This window comes from Pristiophorus japonicus, chromosome 3, assembly GCF_044704955.1.
Source record: "Pristiophorus japonicus isolate sPriJap1 chromosome 3, sPriJap1.hap1, whole genome shotgun sequence".
Taxonomy (NCBI): domain Eukaryota; kingdom Metazoa; phylum Chordata; class Chondrichthyes; family Pristiophoridae; genus Pristiophorus; species Pristiophorus japonicus.
Window position 1 is genome coordinate 97,166,225 of NC_091979.1, and position 23,176 is coordinate 97,189,400.

Below are 23,176 nucleotides of genomic sequence, written 5' to 3' on the forward strand. Positions count from 1 at the left end.
GGCACGTCCCCCAGGCGAACCGTTACGTGCAGCAAGCGGCCTGGCACGGGCTCCTCGACCCCCAAGATCTCCGGCTGAAAATGCGGGCCCAGCAAGATGGCCACCCCACTAGAAATGGCGGTGAGGTGGCTCATGCGGACCTCTCCTTGCCATTCCAGGAGCCACGTGGCTTCGTCTCCCGGAACGGTGTGGGTTTCTTGCAGGAAGCACACCGCATATTTCCCCTCCCGCAGGAGCGAAAAATTGTCAAATCTACGGCGTGCCCCTCTGCCGCCGTTGATGTTGAGGCTGGCTATGGTTATCTTCATGGCAAAAGCATAGTGCAACCTCTACCTTAACCTATTGTGGGGGAGGGAGCGGAGTCTTTTGTTGAACTCCGCTCCCTCCGCAGCCCAGCGAGGAGTCCCTCGAGCTCGCGCAGCTCAAGGTGCTGCTCCTTTGTCAAGGGCCCGCCCGCGGCCAAGGTTTTGACGGCGGCGCGGACGGACCCCTTGATCAGCTCCGGCTCGGACCATTTTTCCAGGGCCAGTCGGGCTTGGTCGCGGCGACCCCGGCTCTGGGCCAAAAAGTCCCGGAGTTCCTTTGCAGGAATGAGGAGGGCCTCAGCGGCGGCCGCGAGCAGATCCACCGCCTCCCTGGCGGTGGTCTCTAGTTCTTCTCCCGCGTCCCCCACCGAGTCCCCGTCCTCCTCCGGGAGGTGGCCGCCAGCAGCCGGCCCATCGACCGCACAAGGTACGGCAAATGAACCGGCCGCTCCAACCGGCCCTGGCTCTGCCCCGATCCCACCCCCAGGATCGTCGGCAGAGGAGTCCCCACTGGGCTCTTTTAAAATTGGTGCTGGGTCGGGAAATGACAGCGGAAGGGGTTCCCCCTCCGCCCCAGGAACCGGGGAACAAGGAGAGACCCGGCCATAGGAAATCCCCAGGCCCTCCAAGTGCACCAGCTCCAAAGTAAGGGGCGAGGGTGGGTGTTCCTCCCCCTCCCCGCTGCCACCCCCCGGCCCAGCATCTACAGTTTCATTAAAATCAATATATTGTGTTTCTGCCGGGTCGAGCAACTCCCGGGGGAAGTTGGGTAATAGCTGGGCGGGCTCAGGTTCGGCCTTTTCGGCCTCGCCCGCCTCAGTCCCCGGGACGCCCGGCCCGGCGGCTACGCATTCCTCCGCGGTCCCCACGCCCCCCACGACAGGCAGATCTTCCACTCCATCCCCAGGAGGCAGAGGCTGGGCAGCCTCAACTGTCTCACCCTCCCCGGGGAAAGACTCCTCGCGCCTGCAGCGCAATTTGGGGGCGCTGGTGGGGGACGCGGGACACGCGGCGGGCACCGACTCCTCCGCGGAGGGATGTTGTTCCCCCTCCGCGTCATTGGGGCGGTGCCTCTTTTTGTTCCTGGGGGCGCGCGGAGTCAGGGAGACCTCCATGTCTGCCGAGGCCTCCCGCTCCGCCCCCCCCTTTTCCTTTTCTTGCCCGCGCCCGGGCCCCTCTGTGGTGTTGTTCAAGGGCTCGGGCACGGGCTCGGGGCACCCCGCGCTCGCCGGTGACGGGGTTGGGCTGAGCGCGGTGGTCAAATTATCCGGCGCACTGAGGGGACCCGCCTCTTGATGTTTTGTCTTCTTCCGCGCCTTCTTTCCGGTCGGACGCTCTCCCTCCCCCCCGCCGGTGGCCCTGAAAACAAAGGCCTCCGACGATGCCCACGCACCCATGGCTCCCGGCACGCGGACGCAACTAGGGGGAGGGGTGGCGGCGGCGCCAGCCTTGGCCGCCTTCGGTGGTTTGGCGGCCTTGGAGGCGGGGCAGTTCTTACGAACGTGCCCCACCTCCCTGCAGGCATGGCACCGCACGCCGTCCGACGTCCAGAAGACGCGGTAGGCAGTCCCCTCGTGCACCACATTAAAATTCCCCTCCGTCGTGTCCTCCCGCGCCAGCCGGACAAAGAGCTGGCGGCGGAAGGAGAACACGTGGCGCAGGCTGTTCTCCCTGAGGCCGAGCGGTATGGGGTTGATCCCTGACCTTACCTCCCCCAGTTGTTGTAGGTGAGGGAGGAGGAGCTCAGCGGGAACAAAGGGCGGGACGTTCGAAATGATGACCCTCTGCGCGGTGGCCTCGAGAGGGTCCACCGGCAGGAACGTCCCGCCCACCGTGAGCCCCTTTTCGAGGGCCAGGGACACCGCCCGCTCCGACCCCAGGAAGAACACGGCCTTCCCAGACATCTTGGAGGCCGCGACAATGGCCGAGGGGCCGACTACCCCAGCCATCGCCCGCACGCACTCCTCGATGGTCATTGTGGGGTGAGTGTAGCTCTTGACCCCGTGTTTCCTGGTTATAAGTCTGAACGGTGGCAGGGCAGCGGGTGGCGCAGGAGGTGCCGTGGATGTGGACACCGCCTGCGCATACGTCCTTGCTGGCCCTGCCACCGGCGTGGATGGGGTCTCCATCACGGGGTCCCTTTAAGGGCTACACCCACCCCAGAGTCACAGGCCTTAATGGTCTTTAATGGCCTCGTATGTTAACTGAGCAGAGGAGCCCTTAACGAGGCACCTCTCCCCTCGTTGACAATTGGGGAGAGGCCTTGCTCCCTCTGCTCAGTTGTCTTAATTGGGTTTTTTTTTTTAAATTTCGGAAGAAAAGGGCTCTCAGAGAGAGAGGGGAGAAACAGAGAGTAACGGAGAAAGAGAGAGGGGGGTGGGAAGGGGGGGGGGGCTGCGAGGGCAGGTCTCCCCTCGCAGCTGTGGGTGGGTGCACTCCCCAGATGGCAAAACACACAAAAAACACAGTCTTTGGGTTGGTCTTCAGGTGGGGGGAGAAGACGTCTTCACCTGGGGTAGCTAGAGCCACCAGGCACACAATCCCAAACGATCTTTAATAGGGTGATTTAAAGAATCTTCAGCCTGGTAGCTCCAGCTATCCCAGGCTAGGCAAATGTGGGGGGTGGGGGGGGTTCCAATTGTGGGGGGGGCCTAGTTGTAAGCAAGGCCCCCACACACACTACCACACACACACACACCCCCCGCGATGTTCCGGCCCTCAGTGGTCTTCTTTCCTCCCCCCACCGATACAACAAAGTCTTTTTGGGGAAATGCACCCACACCCACCTGTAGAATGTAGAGTCTCCCTCCTTCCACACTGGATGTTGTTGTCTTTTCCCCCTCTCTCCAACTCTTTGCAGAAATGATAAAGATGTTTAAAGTTTTCTGTTCTCCTCCTCTCCCTCTGGGTTAAAGTTGTGGTGAAGCCCCTTTCTTCCTTCTATTCCTGGGCTGGTCTCAGGGCTCTCCAGGCAGGAGCTCAAAGTGCTAGCTGCTTCCCTCACTGCTCACAGCTGCAACTGAGCAGGACACGCCTCCACTGCTCCACAATTGGTCCTTGTGCATGAAACTCTTTTGAGTTTACCTGCAAAAACATAAACATTAAAACCATGCCACCCAACCTGGGTGACACACCAGACATTTACAAGGCCCTTTTTTTCCTTTTTTTTTTTTTTTGGGCACTAAAATCACAATTTCTCCGGTGCCCCCTATAAAAGGGAAGGGGACACTAAAAGCACCGGCAATTAAAACAAATTAAACTTTAAAACGTAAAATCAAATTAAAATTTGGTTGCCGGGCGTGATGATGCACTCCAGTCCCCCCGGTGCCCACCTCTCGCGGAAGGCTGCGAGCGTACCGGTGGACACCGCGTGCTCCATCTCCAAGGACACCCTGGACCGGATGTAAGAGCGGAAGAGAGGCAGGCAGTCAGGTTGAACGACCCCCTCGACCGCCCGCTGCCTGGACCGGCTGATGGCACCCTTGGCCGTGCCCAGGAGCAGTCCTACGAGGAGGCCTTCGGACCTACCCGCTCCCCTCCGCACAGGGTGCCCAAAGATCAGGAGAGTGGGACTGAAGTGCAGCCAGAATTTCAGGAGCAGCCCCTTCAAATTCCTTGTGCATGAATCCCAAAAAGTTAGTTTGCAGGTGCAGGAGGTAATCAGGAAGGCGAATGGAATGTTGGCCTTCATTGCGAGAGGGATGGAGTACTACACCAGGGAGGTCCTGCTGCAACTGTATAGGGTATTGGTGAGGCTGCACCTGGAGTACTGCGTGCAGTTTTGGTCACCTTACTTAAGGAAGGATGTACTAGCTTTGGAGTGGGTACTGAGACGATTCACTTGGCTGATTCCGGAGATGAGTGGGTTACCTGATGATAGATTGAGTAGACTGGGTCCTTACTCGTTGGAGTTCAGAAGGATGAGGGGTGATCTTGTAGAAACATTTAAAAATAATGAAAGGGATAGACACGATAGAGGCAGAGAGGTTGTTTCCACTGGTCGGGGAGACTAGAACTAGGGAGCACAGCCTCAAAATATGGGGGAGCCAATTTAAAACCGAGTTGAAACATAGAAACATAGAAAATAGGTGCAGGAGTAGGCCATTCGGCTCTTCTAGCCTGCACCGCCATTCAATGAGTTCATGGCTGAACATTTAACTTCAGTACCCCATTCCTGCTTTCTCGCCATACCCCTTGATCCCCCTAGTAGTAAGGACCTCATCTAACTCCTTTTTGAATATATTTAGTGAATTGGCCTCAACAACTTTCTGTGGTAGAGAATTCCACAGGTTCACCACTCTCTGGGTGAAGAAGGAATTTCTTCTCCCAGAGGGTTGTGAATCTGTGGAATTCTCTGCCCAAGGAAGCAGTTGAGGCTAGCTCATTGAATGTATTCAAATCACAGATAGATAGATTTTTTAACCAATAAGGGAATTAAGGGTTATGGGGAGCGGGCGGGTAAGTGGAGCCGAGTCCACGGCCAGATCAACCATGATCTTGTTGAATGGCGGAGCAGGCTCGAGGGGCTAGATGGCCTACTCCTGTTCCTAATTCTTATGTTCTTTTGTTCTTATTGGCCTCATGTACCCAGGTTCTTAACAAATTTCCTTCCCTTTTAGAGCCAGGCATTGGAAACTTTTCTGGGGCAAAGGTGCGGATCCAATTGGTCCTAGAGGCACGACCCATTCACCACAAGGCGCGAGTGGTGCCTCACATGATGAGGGAGCGAGTGGAAATCGAGCTCGACAGGCTGCAACGCGAGGGCATCATCTCCCCAGTGGAATTCAGCGAGTGGGCCAGCCCGATTGTTCCAGTACTCAAAAGTGATGGCACGGTCAGGATTTGCGGCGATTCTAAAGTAACTAGTAATCGTTTCTCGCTACAGGACCAATACCCGCTACCTAAGGCAGACGACCTATTTGTGAAGCTGGGAGGAGGCAAGGCGTTCACCAAGCTCGACCTGACTTCGGCCTATATGATGCAGGAGCTGGAGGAGTCTTCGAAGGGCCTCCCCTGCATCAACATGCACAAGGAACTGTTCATCTACCACAGATGCCCGTTTGGAATTCAGTCAGCTGCAGTGATCTTCCAGAGAAACATGGCGAGCCTACTCAAGTCGGTACCACACACGGTGGTTTTTCAGGATGACATATTAGTCACGGGTCGGGACACCGTCAAGCACCTACAAAACCTGGAGGAGGTCCTCTCGCGACTGAATCGCATAGGGCTGCGGCTGAAGAGGTCGAAATGCGTCTTCATGGCAACAGAAGTGGAGTTTTTGTGGAGAAAGATCGCAGCGGACAGCATTCGGCCCACAGACGCCAGGACAGAGGCTATCAGGAATGCGCCCAGGCCACAGAATGTCACGGAGCTGCAGTCGTTCCTGGGACTCTCTCACTATTTTGGTAACTTCCTACCGTGGTTATGCACACTCTTAGAGCCCCTACATGTATTGTTGCGTAAAGGTGAGAACTGGATATGTGGAAAAAAACAAGTAATTGCTTTTGAGAAAGCCAGAAACATTTTATGCTCCAACAAGCTGCTTGTATTGTATAACCTGTGTAAACGATGTGTGCTAGCATGTGATGCGTCGTCATATGGAGTCAGGTGTGTATTACAACAAGTTAACGTTGCGGGGAAGTTGCAACCTGTTGCCTATGCCTCCAGGAGCTCGTCTAAGGCCGAGAGAGCCTACAGCACGATTGAGAAAGAGGCATTACGTGTGTGTTCGGGGTAAAGAAAATGCATCAGTACCTGTTTCGCCTCAAATTTGAGCTGCAAACCAATCACAAGCCCCTCATATCCCTGTTCGCTGAAACCAAGGGGATAAATACTAATGCATCAGCCCGCATACAAAGGTGGGCACTCACGCTATCAGCATATGCCTACGCCATCCGCCACAGGCCAGGCACCGAGAACTGTGCGGATGCTCTGTCCAATGCCCACCACGGGGGTAGAAATGGCGCAGCCTGCAAACTTGTTGATGGTCATGGAAGCGTTTGAAAATTATTAGGACTTGGACCAGCCAAGATCCTCAGCTGTCCTTAGTAAAAAAAAAAACTGTACTGCATGGGAGCTGGGCCAGCATCCCCATTGAAATGCAAGAGCTAATCAAGCTGTTCCAACGGCAAATGGACGAGCTGACCATTCAGGTAGACTGCCTGTTGTGGGGTAACCGCTTAGTGCTACCCAAAAAGGGCAGGGAGGCGTTCATCTCGGGTCTCTGCAGCACACACCCGGGTATAGTAATGATGAAAGCGATAGCCAGATCCCACATGTGGTGACCAGGTATCGACTCTGACTTAGAGTCCTGTGTATGGCAATGCAGCGTGTGTGCTCAGTTGAGCAACGCGCCCAGCGAGGCACCACGAAGTTTGTGGTCCTGGCCCTCCAGAACATGGTCGAGGATCCATGTCGACTATGCGGGCCTGTTTCTCGGTAAAATGTTCCTGGTGGTGGTGGATGCTTTTTCAAAATGGATTGAATGTGAAATAATGTCGGGAAGCACCGCCACCGCCACCATTGAAAGCCTGAGGGCCATGTTTGCCACCAACGGCCTGCCTGACATACTGGTCAGTGACAATGGGCCATGTTTCACCAGAGCCGAATTTAAAGAATTCATGACCCGCAATGGGATCACACATGTCACCTCGGCCCCGTTTAAACCAGCCTTCAATGGGCAGGCAGAGCGGGCAGTACAAACAAATCAAACAGAGCCTTAAACGGGCCACAGTAGGCTCACTCCAAACCCGCCTGTCCCGAGTACTGCTCAGCTACCGCACGAGACCCCACTCGCTCACAGGGGTGCCCCCAGCTGAGCTACTCATGAAAAGGACACTTAAAACCAGACTCTCGCTGGTTCATCCCAATCTGCATGATCAGGTAGAGAGCAGGCGGCAGCAACAAAATGTAAACGATGTTCGCGCCACTGTCACGGGAAATTGATCTGAATGATCCTGTGTATGTGTTAAACTATGGACATGGTCCCAAGTGGATCGCAGGCACGTTGATAGCAAAGGAAGGGAGTAGGGGGTGTTTATAGTCAAACTAGACAATGGACAAATTTGCAGAAAGCACCTGGACCAAACGAGGCTGCAGTTCACAGACTGCCCTGAACAACCCACAGCAGACACCATCTTTTTCGAGCCCACAACACACACCCAAAGGATCAACGACACCACCCCGGACCAGGAAATCAAACCCATCACGCCCAGCAGCCCTGCAGGGCCAACAACACGCCAGCCCAGCGAGGGCACAACCAACACACCAGAACAGACATTTGTACAGAGGCGGTCCACCAGGGAAAGAAAGGCTCCCCACTGCCTCACCTTGTAAATAGTTTTCACTTTGACTTTGGGTGGGGTGGGGAGTGATGTTGTGTATCTGTAAAGCATGCACTCCCATGTTATGCCACCAGGGAGCTCATCCCCTGAAGTCCCAAGGGATCCCAGCATCCCTTGGGAGCATTGTATATAAGCCAGCCCCTGAGGCCTGTTCCTCACTCTGGAGTGTCTTAATAAAGACTGAGGTCCCTGTTCCTTTAACCTCCCTGTGTGCAGCCTCATCTATGTTCGGAACACAATAGTGAGGACATCTGTCAAAGCTGCAGCATGGGGTGGAGAGGATCCTGTTTGAAATATATCTTTATATATGTTATTTGGAGTAGGTTGAGCAGCTGACTTGTCGAAAGACCCTGATGGACATTCTTGAACCTACAACGTAAAAGCAATGACACTGGTTAATACGGTTTAATTGGGAGGTGGTGAGAGTTGTCATCTGCTGGGACAGAACCTGCAACCCCTTTCGTGAGCCTCCAAAATGCCCATCAACAACACTATAGCACTGAATTTGTACAACACTGAGGGGTTTTAGGAGGGACAATTAGCTGTTCTTGTGTGTGTGAAATTAGTTGTCCTTTGCTTCTGCTTGCTCTTATCATCTCCAGTTTAGGAATGAAGGTTCTCACCAATTTTTGTGCAGATTGCCTCTCTCTCTCTCTCTCTCTCTCTCTCTCTCTCTCTTTTTCCTCTCCTCTCTCTCTCTCTCCCTCTCTCCCTCTCTCTCCCCTCTCTCCCCTCTCCCCTCTTCCTCCTTGCCCATTTTTTATATATTCATATTCTAATGCTGGTTAATTTTCATTATTTTAGGCCTGAAATGTTTCTGCATCACCTGTGTGAGTAAAAATTACACTTGCGAAACAGATGGAATTTGCCTGGCTTCTGCCACTCTTACTGGTGGAATAGTAGAACAATGGAAGGCCTGTGTGCGACGCCGGGAAATGATTCCACCAGGGAAACCCTTCTCTTGTGCCAATTCAAAAAATGTGTCCAAAACATTCTGCTGTGACACTGACTATTGTAACAGTATTGACATACAGCTGCCATTACCCAAAGGTAAGAATTCAAGCTTCTGATAATTTTATTACATCTTGATCCAGAATTTAAAAATAGTTTTGAATGAATGTTAATTAGCATGAATTGGAAAAAAAAATATTTTGTTACCGAAGGCCATCAAACAAATCAATGTTTTGGGTTGTAATTATAGACCACAGATGCAAATTAACATTATGTTGCTGTAAGTGATTTCAGTATGTAATCTGATTTTGTTTCTGGTAAAAGTCTGATTTTAAAAAAATGTTAAGTTTGCAGTTAGCTATTCACTGGATTCTATAAAGGAGCCAGTAGCTATTTATAAACCCCATGTAATTATGCAGCAATTGGTTTTGTATTTGAATTAATGACTCATCTTTTTTTCAAATAATTTTGCTTATGGATGTTGTTGTGCCACATTTTTTTCAATTTTTGCCAGCTGTTTTCTGGAATCAATTACTAAATCAATCATGAATTATTGAATACAGGCGTATCATGTTGGTTTGCACTGAACATCTTTAAACATTGAGGGCTACAGGTATCTCTTCAAAAGGGATGATGATGAAGGGGAATAAGCTGGGAGGGTGCTTTGGTTGGAGGTGGAAGGAGAATTCTAATAAACTGATTGGGACTAGGGAGTGAAGGTGTAGCGCTATGCCCTGAAAATTGCTTTAAAGGTGTCCTCAAAGTAGCCAAATGGAACTGTGGGATTCTAAATGGCTAAAGCTGTGGGACCTTGTAAGAACAAGATATTTTCAGAGAAATTGGATGAGCATATCTGCAGGCCCAAAGGTAGCTCTCTAACTGAAAACAAAACACCAGTTCTTTGTACTAAGAGACTGCAAAGTAAGGTGAAGTGGATCACCAATACCAGCAACCCGAGGTTACCAGGGTTACTAACATGGCTGTTTGAGGTGATTGACACCAAAAAGCGGAGAACTCTGCTGATATCCAATATGTCACTCAGATTGGTCAATTGAATGGAAGGATGTGTCATTGAAAATCAAGAGCCTTTAAGAGGGTACTTTGACATACATTCATGCTTTTCTTCTTTGCAGTTTTTTTTGTTTATGCTTTTTTACTAGACTTTACCTCGTGTATGCATGTATGTAGCTGATGTCTCTGCAAAAGGCAAAAATGAATTTCTGACCGAGAAAGAGGGAGATGTTACAGAAATTCGATTGTACAGTTATCCCAGCCAGTTATAGGCAGATATAAATGTGTCACTTTGTGGTGCAAGTTTTCCTCTCATCAAGATAGGTGAGATGTAAGCCAGCTAGTATGTTAAGGTCCATAAGACACCGGTCCTCTGCCAGCCTGTCCTCGCTGCACAGCTCTGCCCCCCAGTCATCAAGATTCACGGCGCGGCCCTCGACAACGTGGACCACTTCCCATACCTCGGGAGCCTTTTGTCAACAAAAGCAGACATTGATGCAGAAATTCAACATGGCCTTCAGTGCGCCAGTGCAGCCTTCAGCCGCCTGAGGAAAAGAGTGTTCGAAAACCAGACCTTCAAATCTACCACCAAACTCATGGTCTACAGGGCTGTAGTAATACCCACCCTCTTGTATGGATCAGAGGCATGGACGATGTGCAGAAGACACCAAGTTGCTGGAGATATATCATCAACGATGTCTCCGCAAGGTGCATCGGTGAGGCGGGAGATCAAGCAGCCAGAGACCTATAAAGGTCAGGAGTCGGGGAGTTCGAGGTGCGTCGGTGAAGCGGGAGATTGAGCAGCCAGAGGCCTATAAAGGCCCAGCTAGTGCAGCTGCAGCAGGGAGGCAAAAAAGTAGAAAGAAATTGAAAGGTGACGTCACAGCCAAGGGGGTAAGTGATTGGCTGGTGATTGGTAAGTAGTTTATCTTTTTCTTTATCAGTAAGTAACATTTAGCATTGTTGCCAAATTAAATTTATCTAAGGGTTAAGTCATGGCAGATCAGCTCGGACACTTGTTATGCTCCTCCTGTACCATGTGGGAAGTCAGGGACGCATCCGGTGTCCCTGACGACTACGTGTGCGGAAAGTGCATCCGCCTCCAGCTCCTGACTGACCGCATTGAGGCACTGGAGCTGCGGGTGGATTCACTCTGGAGCATGCACGATGCTGAGAATGACGTGAATAGCACGTTTAGCAAGTTGGTCTCACCACAGGTGAAGGGTACACAGCCAGATAGTAAATGGATGACCAACAGGAAGAGCAGGCAAGGAAGGTAGTGCAGGGGTCCGCTGTGTCATCCTTCTGCAAAACAGGTACACCGCTTTGGGTACTGTTGAGGGGGATGACTCCTAACAGGAGGGCAGCAGCAGCCAAGTTCATGACACCGTGGGTGGCTCTGCTGCACAGGAGGGCAGGAAAAAGAGTGGGAGAGCTATAGTGATAGGGGATTCGATTGTAAGGGGAATAGATAAGCGTTTCTGCGGCCGCAACAGAGACTCCAGGATGGTATGTTGCCTCCCTGGTGCAAGGGTCAAGGATACTCTGAGCGGGTGAAGGACATTCTGAAAAGGGAGGGTGAACAGCCAGTTGTTGTGGTGCATATAGGAACCAGCGATATAGGTAAAAAATGGGATGAGGTCCTGCAAGACTAATTTAGGGAGCTAGGAGCTAAATTTAAAAAGTAGGACCTCAAAAGTAGTAATCTCAGAATTGCTAACGGTGCCATGTGCTAGTCCGAGTAGGAATCGCAGGATAGCCTAGATGAATACGTGGCTTGAGGAGTAGTGCAAAAGGGAGGGATTCAAATTCCTGGGACATTAGAACCGGTTCTGGGGGAGGTGGAACCAGTACAAACTGGACGGTCTGCACCTGGGCAGGACCACAACCAATGTCCTAGGGGGAGTGTTTGCTAGTGCTGTTGGGGAGGGGTTAAACTAACATGGCAGGGGGATAGGAACCTATGAAGGGAGACAGAGGGAAATAAAATGGAGGCAGAAGCAAAAGATAGGAAGGAGAATAGTAAAAGTGGAGGGCAGAGAAACCCAAGGCACAAAACAAAAAGGGCCACATTACAGCAAAATTCTAAAGGGGCAAAGTGTGTTAAAAAGACAAGCCTGAAGGCTCTGTGCCTCAATGCGAGGAGTATTCGGAATAAGGTGGATGAATTAACTGCGCAGACAGCAGTTAACGGATATGATGTAATTGGCATCACGGAGACTTGGTTCCAGGGTGACCAAGGCTGGGGACTCAACATCCAGGGGTATTCAACATTTAGGAAGGATAGGCAGAGAGGAAAAGGAGGTGGGGTGGTGTTGCTGGTTAAAGAGGAAATTAATGCAATAGTAAGGAGGGACATTAGCCTGGATGATGTGGAATCGGTATGGGTGGAGTTGCGGAATACCAAAGGGCAGAAAACGCTAATGTGGGTTGTGTACAGACCACCAAACAGTAGTAGTGAGGTTGGGGACAGCATCAAACAAGAAATAAGGGATGTGTGCAATAAAGGTATCGCAGTTATCATGGGCGACTTTAATCTACATATTGATTGGGCTAACCAAACTGGTAGCAATGCGGTGGAGGAGGATTTCCTCGAGTGTATTAGGGATGGTTTTCTCGACCAATATGTCGAGGAACCAACTAGAGTAGAGAGCTGGCCATACTAGACTGGGTGATGTGTAATGAGAAGGGACTAATTAGCAATCTTGTTGTGCGAGGCCCCTTGGGGAAGAGTGACCATAATATGGTAGAATTCTTTATTAAGATGGAGAGTGACGCAGTTAATTCGGAAACTAGGGTCCTGAACTGAAGGAAAAGTAACTTCGATGGTATGAGGCATGAATTGGCTAGAATAGACTGGCAGAGGATACTTAAAGGGTTGACTGTGGAGAAGCAATGGCAAACATTTAAAGATCACCTGGATGAACTTCAGCAATTGTGCATCCCTGTATGGAGTAAAAATAAAACTGGGAAGGTGGTTCAACCGTGGCTAACAAGGGAAATTAAGGATAGTGTTAAAACCAAGGAAGAGGCATATAAATTGGCCAGAAAAAGTAACAAACCTGAGGACTGGGAGAAATTTAGAATTCAACAGAGGAGGACTAAGGTTTTAATTAAGAGGGGGAAAAAAGAGTACGAGAGGAAACTTGCAGGGAACATAAAAACTGACTGCAAAAGCTTCTATAAATATGTGAATAGAAAAAGATTAGTGAAGACAAATGTAGGTCCTTTGCAGTTGGATTCAGTGAATTTATAATGGGGAACAAAAAAATGGCAGACCAATTGAACAAATACTTCAGTTCTGTCTTCATGAAGGAAGACACAAATAACCTTCCGAATGTACTAGGGGACAGTGGGTCTAGTGAGAAGGAGGGACTGAAGGATATCCTTATTAGGCGGGAAATTGTGTTGGGGAAATTGATGGGATTGAAGGCCGATAAATCCCTGGGGCCTGATAGTCTGCATCCCAGAGTATTTAAATACTAGAAATAGTGGATGCATTGGTGATCATTTTCTAACAGTCTATCGACTCTGGATCAGTTCCTATGGACTGGAGGGTAGCTTAATGCAACACCACTTTTTAAAAAAGGAGGGAGAGAGAAAACGGGTAATTATAGACCGGTTCGCATGACATCAGTAGTGGGGAAAATGTTGGAATCAATCATTAAGGATGAAATAGCAGTGCATTTGGAAAACAGTGACCGGATCGGTTCAAGTCAGCATGGATTTATGAAAGGGAAATCATGCTTGACAAATCTTCTGGAATTTTTTGAGGAAGTAACTAGCAGAGTGGACAAGGGAGAACCAGTCTATTTGGTGTATTTGGATTTTCAAAAGGCTTTTGACAAGGTCCCGCACAAGAGATTGGTGTGCAAAATCAAAGCACGTAGTATTGGGGTTAATGTACTGACGTGGATAGAGAACTGGTTGGCAGACAGGAAGCAGAGAGTCGGGATAAATGGGTCCTTTTCAGAATGGCAGGCAGTGACTAGTGGAGTGCCGCAGGGCTCAGTGCTGGGACCCCAGCTCTTTACAATACACATTAACGATTTGGATGAAGGAATTGAGTGTAATATCTCCAAGTTTGCAAATGACACTCAACTGGGTGGTCGTGTGAGCTGTGAGGGGAATGCTAAGAAGCTGCAGGGTGACTTGGACTGGTTAGGTGAGTGGGCAAATGCATGGCAGATGCAGTATAATATGGATAAGTGTGAGGTTATCCATTTTGGGAGCAAAAATACGAAGGCAGAATATTATCTGAATGGTGGCAGTTTAGGAAAAGGGGAGGTGCAACGAGACCTGGGTGTCATGGTTCATCAGTTATTGAATGTTGGCATGCAGGTACAGCAGGCGGTGAAGAAGGCAAATGGTTTGTTGGCCTTCATAGCTAGGGGATTTGAGTATAGGAGTAGGGAGGTCGTACTGCAGTTGTACAGGGCCTTAGTGAGGCCTCACCTGGAATATTGTGTCCAGTTTTGTTCTCCTAATCTGCGGAAGGATATTCTTGCTATTGAGGGAGTGCATCGAAGGTTCACCAGACTAATTCCAGGGATGGCTGGACTGTCACATGAGGAGAGACTGGATCAACTGGGCCTTTATTCACTGGCGTTTAGAAGGATGAGAGGGGATCTCATAGAAACGTATAAGATTCTGACGGGACTGGACAAGTTAGATGCGGAAGAATGTTCCCGATGTTTGGGAAGTCCAGAACCAGGGGACATAGTCTTAGGATAAGGGGTAGGCCATTTAGGACTGAGATGAGGAGAAACTTCCTCACTCAGAGAGTAGTTAACCTGTGGAATTCCCTGCCGCAGAGAATTGCTGATGCCAGTTCATTGGATATATTCAAGAGGGAGTTAGATATGGCCCTTATGGCAAAGGGGATCAAGGGGTATGGAGAGAAAGCAGGAAAGGGGTACTGAGGGAATGATCAGTCATGATCTTATTGAATGGCGGTGCAGGCTCGAAGGACTGACTGGCCTACTCCTGCACTTATTTTCTATGTTTCTATGTTTCTAAGATCCTGCAAATCCCCTGGGAGGACAGGCGCACCAACATCAGTGTCCTCATCCAGGCTAACATCCCCAGTATTGAAGCACTGACCACACTTGATCAGCTTCACTGGGCAGGCCACATAGTTCGCATGCCAGGCACGAGGCTCCCTAAGCAATTGCTCTATGCGGAGCTCCTTCACGGCAACGAGCCAAAGGTGGGCAGTGCAAAAGTTACAAGGACACCCTCAAAGCCTCCCTGGTAAAGTGCGACATCGCCACTGACACCTGGGAGTCCCTGGCTGAAGAGTGCCCTGGGTAGAGAAAGTACATCTGGGAGGGCGTTGAGCTCATCGAATCTCAACGCCGCGACCGTGCAGAGGTGAAGCACAGGCACCAGAAGGAGCATGCGGCCAATCAGTCCCACCTCCCCCCTTCCCCCGACGAATGGCTGACCCACCTATGACCGGGTCTGTGGCTCTCGCATTGGACTGTTCAGCCACCAAAGGACTCGCTTCCACTCCTAAAGTAAATCTTCCTCGATTCTGAGGGACTGCCTATGATGACTTCTCCGCCGTGCTTTAGTCCCTCAGTGGGGATTCCATCTGCTCCTGAAGCCTTGTTGTTTTTCAGCTGTTGGATGGCCTTTTCAACCTCCTGCTGGGCTGGGGTTGTGCCGAGATGTGACCGGTAGCAAGCTATGGGATGGAGTCAAGGACACTCGCGTCAAAGACAGAGTCTTGGTTAAGGAGATCTTCAAAGTGCTCCTTCCAATGGGCACTGACTGCCTTTCTGTCCTTGCTGCACACCTCTCCGTCCTTACCTCTCAATGCGATAGGTACTTGGGTGTTTGGGCCATAGGTGGTTTTGAATGCGCTAAAAAATCCACGCACATCATGATTGTCGGCGAGTTGCTTGATCTCCTGCGCTCTATCCACCCACCATCTATTCTTTAGGTCACTAGTTTTTTCTGGACCTCCATCTTCAGTTGTCTGTAGATCTGTTTTCTTTCTATCAAGTTGTGGTGATGTTTCCAATTCAAGAATGCCTTGTATTTATGGTTTATTAGTTCCTGGATCTCTTATAAAAACATAAGAACATAAGAAATAGGAACAGGAGTTGGGATTGGACAGGTTAGATGCAGGAAGAATGTTCCCGATGTTTGGGAAGTCCAGAACCAGGGGTCACAGTCTAAGGATAAGGGGTAAGCTATTTAGGACCGAGATGAGGAGAAACTTCTTCACTCAGAGAATTGTGAACCTGTGGAATTCTCTACCACAGAGAGTTGTTGATGCCAATTCATTAAATATATTCAAGAGGGAGTTAGATGTGGCCTTTATAGCTAAAGGGATCAAAGGGTATGGAGAGAAAGGAGGAATGGGGTACTGAAGTTGCATGATCAGCCATAATCGTATTGAATGGTGGTGCAGGCTCGAAGGGCCGAATGACTTAAACCTGCACCTATTTTCTATGTTTCTATTTAACCCACCGAGCCTGCTCTGCCATTTAATAAGATCATGGACTCGGCTCCACTTCCCTGCCCGCTCCTCATAACCCTTTATTCTCTATCGCTCAAAAATCTGTCTATCTCCACCTTAAATATATTCAATGACCCAGCCTCCACAGTGCTTTGGGGCAGAGAATTCCACAGATTTACAACCCTCAGAGGAAATTCCTCTTCTCAGTTTTAAATAGGCAGCCCCTTATTCTGAGACTACGCCCCCTCGTTTTAGTTTCCCCTATGAGTGGAAATATCCTCTCTGTATCTAACTTGTCGAGCCCTCTCTATCTTATGTTTCAATAAGATCACGTCTCATTCTTCTGAACTCCAATGAATATAGTCCCAACCTACTCAACCTATCTTCATAAGTCAAACCCCTTGTTATATATGTAGACTTGTATATACCTTGTACAGCCACCAGAGGGCTCATCCTCTGGGATCCCAAGGGATCCCACAATCCCTTGGGAGCACAGGTATTTAAGGAGGCCTCACAGGCTGGAGAGACACTCTGGAGACCTGCAATAAAAGACTACGGTCACACTTTACTTTGAGTTCACAGTATCTAGTCAGACTCTTTATTCATACATAACAACCCTCATCTCGGAAATCAACCTCGTGAACCTTCTCTGAACAGCGTCCAATGCAAGTATATCCTTCCTTAAATACGGAGACCAAAACTGTATGCAGTACTCTAGGTGTGGCCTCACCACTACCCTGTACAGTTGTAGCAGGACTTTTCTGCTTTTATACTGTATCCCCCTTGCAATAAAGGCCAACATTCCGTTTCCCTTCCTGATTACTTGCTATACCTGCATACTAACTTTTTGTATTTCATGCACAAGGGCCCCCGGGTCCTTCTGTACTGCAGCACTTTGCAATTTTTCTCCATGTAAATTATAATTTGCTTTTCTATATTTTCTGCCAAAGTGGATAATCTCACATTTTCCCACATTATATTCCATCTGCCAAATTTTTGCCCACTCACTAAGCCTGTCTATATCTGTTTGCAGCTTTTTTTGTGTCCTCACAATTTGCTTTCCCACCCATCTTTGTATCATCAATAAACTTGGCTACATTACACTCGGTCCCTTCATCCAAGTCATTAATATAGATTGTAAATAGTTGAGGCCCCAGCATCGATTCCCTGCGTCATAAGAACATAAGAAATAGGAACTGGAGTAGGCCATACAGCCCCCTCGAGCCTGCTCCGCCATTCAATAAGATCATGGCTGATCTGATCATGGACTCAGCTCCCGTTCCCCATAACCCCTTATCCCCTTATTGTTTAAGAAACTATTTCTGTCTTAAATTTATTCAAGTTCCAGCTTCCACAGCTCTCTGAGGCAGTGAATTTCACAGATTCACAACCCTCAGAAGAAATTTCTAAGATTGTGCCCACTTGTTTGAGTCTCCCCCATCAGTGAAAACATCATTTCTGCATCCACCCTGTCAAGCCCCCTCATAACCTTATACATCTCGATAAGATCACCTCTCATTCTTCTGAATTCCAATGAGTAGATGCCCAACCTACTCAACCTTTCCTCATAAGTCAACCCCATCAACCTAGTGAACCTCTCTGAACTGCCTCTAAAGCAAGTATATCTTTTCGTAAATATGGAAACCAAAACTGCACGCAGTATTCCAGGTGTGGCCTCACCAATACCTTATATAGCTTTAAGACTTCCCTGCTTTTATACTCCATCCCCTTTGCAATAAAGGCCAAGATACCATTGGCCTTCCTGATCACTTGCTGTACCTGCATACTAACCTTTTGTGCTTCATGCACAAGTATCTTCAGGTCCCGCTGTACTGTTGCCCTTTGCAATCTTTCTCCATTTAAATAATAACTTGCTCTTTGATTTTTTTCTGCCGAAGTGCATGACCTCGCACACTATACTCCATCTGCCAAACTTTTGCCCACTCAATTAGCCTGTCTATGTCCTTTTGCAGATTTTTTGTGTCCTCCTCACTCATTGCTTTTCCTCCCATCTTTGTATTGTCAGCAAACTTGGCTACGTTACACTCAATCCCTTCTTCCAAGTCGTTAATATAGATTGTAAATAGTTGGGGTCCCAGTACTGATCCCTGCAGCACTCCACTAGTTACTGGTTGCCAACCAGAGAATGAACCATTTATCCTGACTCTCTGTTCTCTGTTAGTTAGCCAATCCTCTATCCATTCTAATATATTACCCCCAACCCCGTGAACTTTTATCTTGTGCAGTAACCTTTTATGTGGCTCCTTGTCAAATGCCTTCTAGAAATCCAAATACACCACATCCACTGGTTCCCCTTTATCCATCCTCAAAGAACTGCAGCAAATTTGTCAAACATGACTTCCCCATCATAAATCCATGCTGACTCTGCCTGACCGAATTTTGCTTTTCCAAATGTCCTGCTACTGCTTCTTTAATAATGGACTCCAACATTTTCCCAACGACAGATGTTAGGCTAACTGGTCTATAGTTTCCTTCTAGCTGGGGTCCTAGCACTGATCCCTGCGACACCCTACTAGTTTCTGTTTGCCAATCAGAAAAAGACCCATTTATCCCGACTCTCTGTTTTCTGTTTGTTAGATGGTTGTTCTCATTGAACCAGTCTTGATGTTTTCTGGTAGAGTAACAAGAGTCTCTTCACAGGTGCTAATTATGGTGGACTTGAGGGCAGACCAGGCATTGGACACCCTGTGGCTCCGGTTCATTGGGTGTCGTCGGGTTGACTGAGGTGTTGACTGAATAGGGCTTTATTTGCAGGGTCTTTTACTTCAGTTTTGATTTTTCTGCAGCAGCATTTCTGTTGCCGCCGCCACTTTGAGGCTAAGTTGATGGAAATAACAGAGCGGATTAGGCGGTGGTTAGTCATCAGCTCCTGTCATGGTGCGGGTGATGCGCACATCCTGGTGGTTCCTGGTTTGGACAATGATGTAATCTAACGATGCCAATGCCTGGAACAAGGGTGTTGCCATGAGGTCTTGTGCCTGTCTCCCTGACAAAACAAAGCTGTTGATTATTTCAGGATACCTTTTTGGAGTTGGTTTTCCCTACTCCTTCCCTGCAATCACACCTCTCCAGAGTTTTGCATTCTTACTCTCGCACACTCTCTTTCTCTTTCAGAGATCACAGTGTAGGTGAGCACATTAATCTTGGAGCAGCTTGTGAGTTTATCCATAAAGTACTGAAACTGTACTCCAGCTCTAGCACGCTGCTCTCCATTCACAGGCTCTGCTGCATTTTTTACTGCTCTCTCTCCAGCGCTCATACTTTAAACATTGTATTTTTACTAATGGCTGCACATATTCTGGCCTCTGGTCCCGACCTCGATGCTGGCCTCGGGTCCCGACCTCTGACACTACTCCACTCCGCTATCCCTGTTGCTGAGAGGGAGCTGTGCTGCCAGTGGGGATCGTCGTCGCTGCCACTCTGATGATGTTTGTTTCCCTCCCTCCCACAGACCGGGGCTGCTTGCCACTGCCTTGCCTTTCACTCGTGCCGGGAACTGTTCCTAAAGGTTCCGAACTGTTTTGTTTTTTGAACTTCTGCGTCATCCCCCCCCCAACCCTCTTCTCAATCTTCGTCGCTCCTATGCTTCACCTCTCCGTCAACAAGCTCCCTGCTGGAGTGGAACTAAAGTGCAGAACCAGTGGGAAGCTGTTCAACCTACGCCGTCTCCAGACTAGCTCCAAGACAACCTCTGTCATCGAGCTACAGTACGTGGATGACGCCTGCATCTTCGTACATACAGAGGCTGAACTCCAAGACAAAGTCGACATATTTACTGAGGTGTACGAAATCATGGGCCTTACGCTAAACATCAGCAAGTGAAAGTTCCTCCACCAGCCTGTCCTTACTGCACAGCACTGTCCCCCAGTCATTAAGATCAATGGCACGGCCCTGGACAACATGGACCACTTCCCATAATCTGAGCTTCCTATCAACAAGAGCAGACATTGATGACGAGATCCAACACCACCTCCAGTGCGCCAGTGCAGCCTTTGTCCGACTGAGGAAAAGAAGTGTTTGAAGTTCAGGCCCTCAAAACTGCCACCAAGCTCATGGTCTACAGGGCTGTAGTAATACCCACCCTCCTGTATGGCTCAGAGACATGGACCATGTACAGTAGACACCTCAAGTCGCTGGAGAAGTACCACCAACGATGTCTCCGCAAGATCCTACAATTCCCCTGGGAGGACAGACGCACCAACATTAGCGTCCTCGACCAGACCAGCATCAAAGCACTGACCACACTTGATCAGCTCCGCTGGGCAGGCCACATAGTTCGCATGCCAGGCATGAGACTCCCAAAGCAAGTGCTCTACGCAAACGAGCCAAAGGTGGGCAGCGGAAACGTTACAAGCATACCCTCAAAGCCTCCCTGATAAGGTGTGACATCCCCACTGACACCTGGGAGACCCTGGCCAAAGACTGCCCTAAGTGGAGGAAGCGCATCCGGGTGGGCGCTGAGTACCTCGAGTCTCGTCACCGAGAGCATACAGAAATCAAGCGCAGGCAGCGGAAAGAGCGTGCGACAAACCAGTCCCACCCACCACTTCCCTCAACGACTGTCTGTCCCACCTGTGACAGTGTCTGTGGTTCTCATATTGGACTGTTCAGCTATCAAAGAACTCACTTCAGGAGTAGAAGCAAGTCTTCCTCAATTCCGAGGGACTGCCTATGATGATGATCTTTGGTAACGTTAGTCTCCAATCCTCTCATTGATGTAAAGTGCAGCAGTGAGAAATCTGAAAGCTAAACTAAGTAAACTATTAATGAACTTAATAAACAATTGTTAGTATATGATTTGCTGTCTGACTGCTTTTGACAAATTGGCAAGAAAGGGTTAGTTTATGCACTCAGCAGCTTGTATGTTTCCTAACTGGAGATTGGTTAGGTAAATGCAAAAACAGTCCGAACTGCTTGGTGTAGCAAAGTTCAGTGAGCCAAATTTGGACATCATTCACTGCTGGATGTAGGGTGAATGGTAAAACCCAGATGGTTTCTTGATGAGTTAAGATGACGGGGTTAAGAATTCACCTGGTGCCTTTAATAAATATTTGTCGATACTGGTTCCAGTGCTCCTGCAAAGGCCAACAGTAAAGAGAGGGGAAAAGAGTGCCAACGTGAACCTGGTGTGAGCTTGTATTAAGAGGGTTCGAGGGGAATTAGGATGCCAACTTCAGTTGGTGGAAGTAGAGTGCTATCTTAAATGCAGGAGGGTAGACGAGGTGTAACAGCTTAAAGTGTGTTGAAAGGGGAGAAGAGTATCAGTATGACCTGGGAAAGTTGGATGATTATCCTGTGCACAAATGGTGAGGCCCAAGGTGCCCTGGATATTGGACCTCAGACCTCATTACAATGAAGACTGTGCTGTGGGAGAAGGCAGCACAAGGTCATTGTTCCAGGTAAGTGGTCAAAGATAATTGTGCTTGGTATTGGGGGCCTCAGACTTTGGATCAGGGACTTCGAAGTGGAATCGGGGGGTGGGGGATGTGGTCTTTGGATTGGGGGACCCAGGGGAGGGTCAGCGGGTGGGGTTGTGGAGGGACAGGGTTTTTGGGAAGGGCCTTGAGGCTTGGGGACAGGAGGAGGGACATTGGGGTTTGGGGATGGGGATCGGGACCGTGGCCTTGAGGTCGGAATTCGGGGATCTCTGGATTGGGTGCAGCGGTGATCAGGATGGTAATTGTACTTTTCATTTTTTTTAATTTATGCAATGTTTAGTGTTTTTCTCTGAGGCAGCCAGCGCTAGCAAACCAATGTTGGAGTAAGAACTAGAAGCAGGTGATGGCCCCTTATGTGCATATCTTCTCTTTCAATAGTTAGGAAGGACATTAGCTTGGATGATGTGGAATCTATATGGGTAGAGCTGCAGAACACCAAAGGGCAAAAAGCGTTAGTGGGAGTTGTGTACAGACCTCCAAACAGTAGTAGTGATGTTGGGGAGGGCATCAAACTTGAAATTCGGGGTGCGTGCAATAAAGGTGCAGCAGTTATAATGGGTGACTTTAATATGCATATAGATTGGGCTAGCCAAACTGGAAGCAATACAGTGGAGGAGGATTTCCTGGAGTGCATGAGGGATGGTTTTCTAGACCAATATGTCGAGGAACCAACTAGGGGGGAGGCCATCTTAGACTGGGTGTTGTGTAATGAGAGAGGATTAATTAGCAATCTCATTGTGCGAGGCCCCTTGGGGAAGAGTGACCATAATATGGTGGAATTCTGCATTAGGATGGAGAATGAAACAGTTAATTCAGAGACCATGGTCCAGAACTTAAAGAAGGCTAACTTTGAAGGTGTGAGGCGTGAATTGGCTAGGATAGATTGGCGAATGATACTGAAGGGGTTGACTGTGGATGGGCAATGGCAGACATTTAGGGACCGCATGGATGAATTACAACAATTGTACATTCCTGTCTGGCGTAAAAATAAAAAAGGGAAGGTGGCTCAACCGTGGCTATCAAGGGAAATCAGGGATAGTATTAAAGCCAAGGAAGTGGCATACAAATTGGCCAGAAATAGCAGCGAACCCGGGGACTGGGAGAAATTTAGAACTCAGCAGAGGAGGACAAAGGGTTTGATTAGGGCGGGGAAAATGGAGTACGAGAAGAAGCTTGCAGGGACCATTAAGGCGGATTGCAAAAGTTTCTATAGGTATGTAAAGAGAAAAAGGTTAGTAAAGACAAACGTAGGTCCCCTGCAGTCAGAATCAGGGGAAGTCATAACGGGGAACAAAGAAATGGCGGACCAATTGAACAAGTACTTTGGTTCGGTATTCACTAAGGAGGGCACAAACAACCTTCCGGATATAAAAGGGGTCGGAGGGTCAAGTAAGGAGGAGGAACTGAGGGAAATCCTTATTAGTCGGGAAATTGTGTTGGGGAAATTGATGGGATTGAAGGCCGATAAATCCCCAGGGCCTGATGGACTGCATCCCAGAGTACTTAAGGAGGTGGCCTTGGAAATAGTGGATGCATTGACAGTCATTTTCCAACATTCCATTGACTCTGGATCAGTTCCTATCGAGTGGAGGGTAGCCAATGTAACCCCACTTTTTAAGAAAGGAGGGAGAGAGAAAT

At 49.0% G+C, this 23,176-nt stretch overlaps 1 protein-coding gene across 1 annotated transcript in view; it reads left to right on the top strand.

The window, feature by feature from the left end:
• The first annotated feature begins 8,583 nt into the window (after positions 1–8,583).
• Positions 8,584–23,176, top strand: part of LOC139254225 (TGF-beta receptor type-1-like) — a 101,826-nt gene continuing 87,233 nt past the window's right edge. The window contains exon 1 of the mRNA XM_070873656.1: positions 8,584–8,698. Coding sequence (XP_070729757.1) covers positions 8,584–8,698 — 115 coding nt within the window. The remainder of the gene's footprint in view (positions 8,699–23,176) is intronic.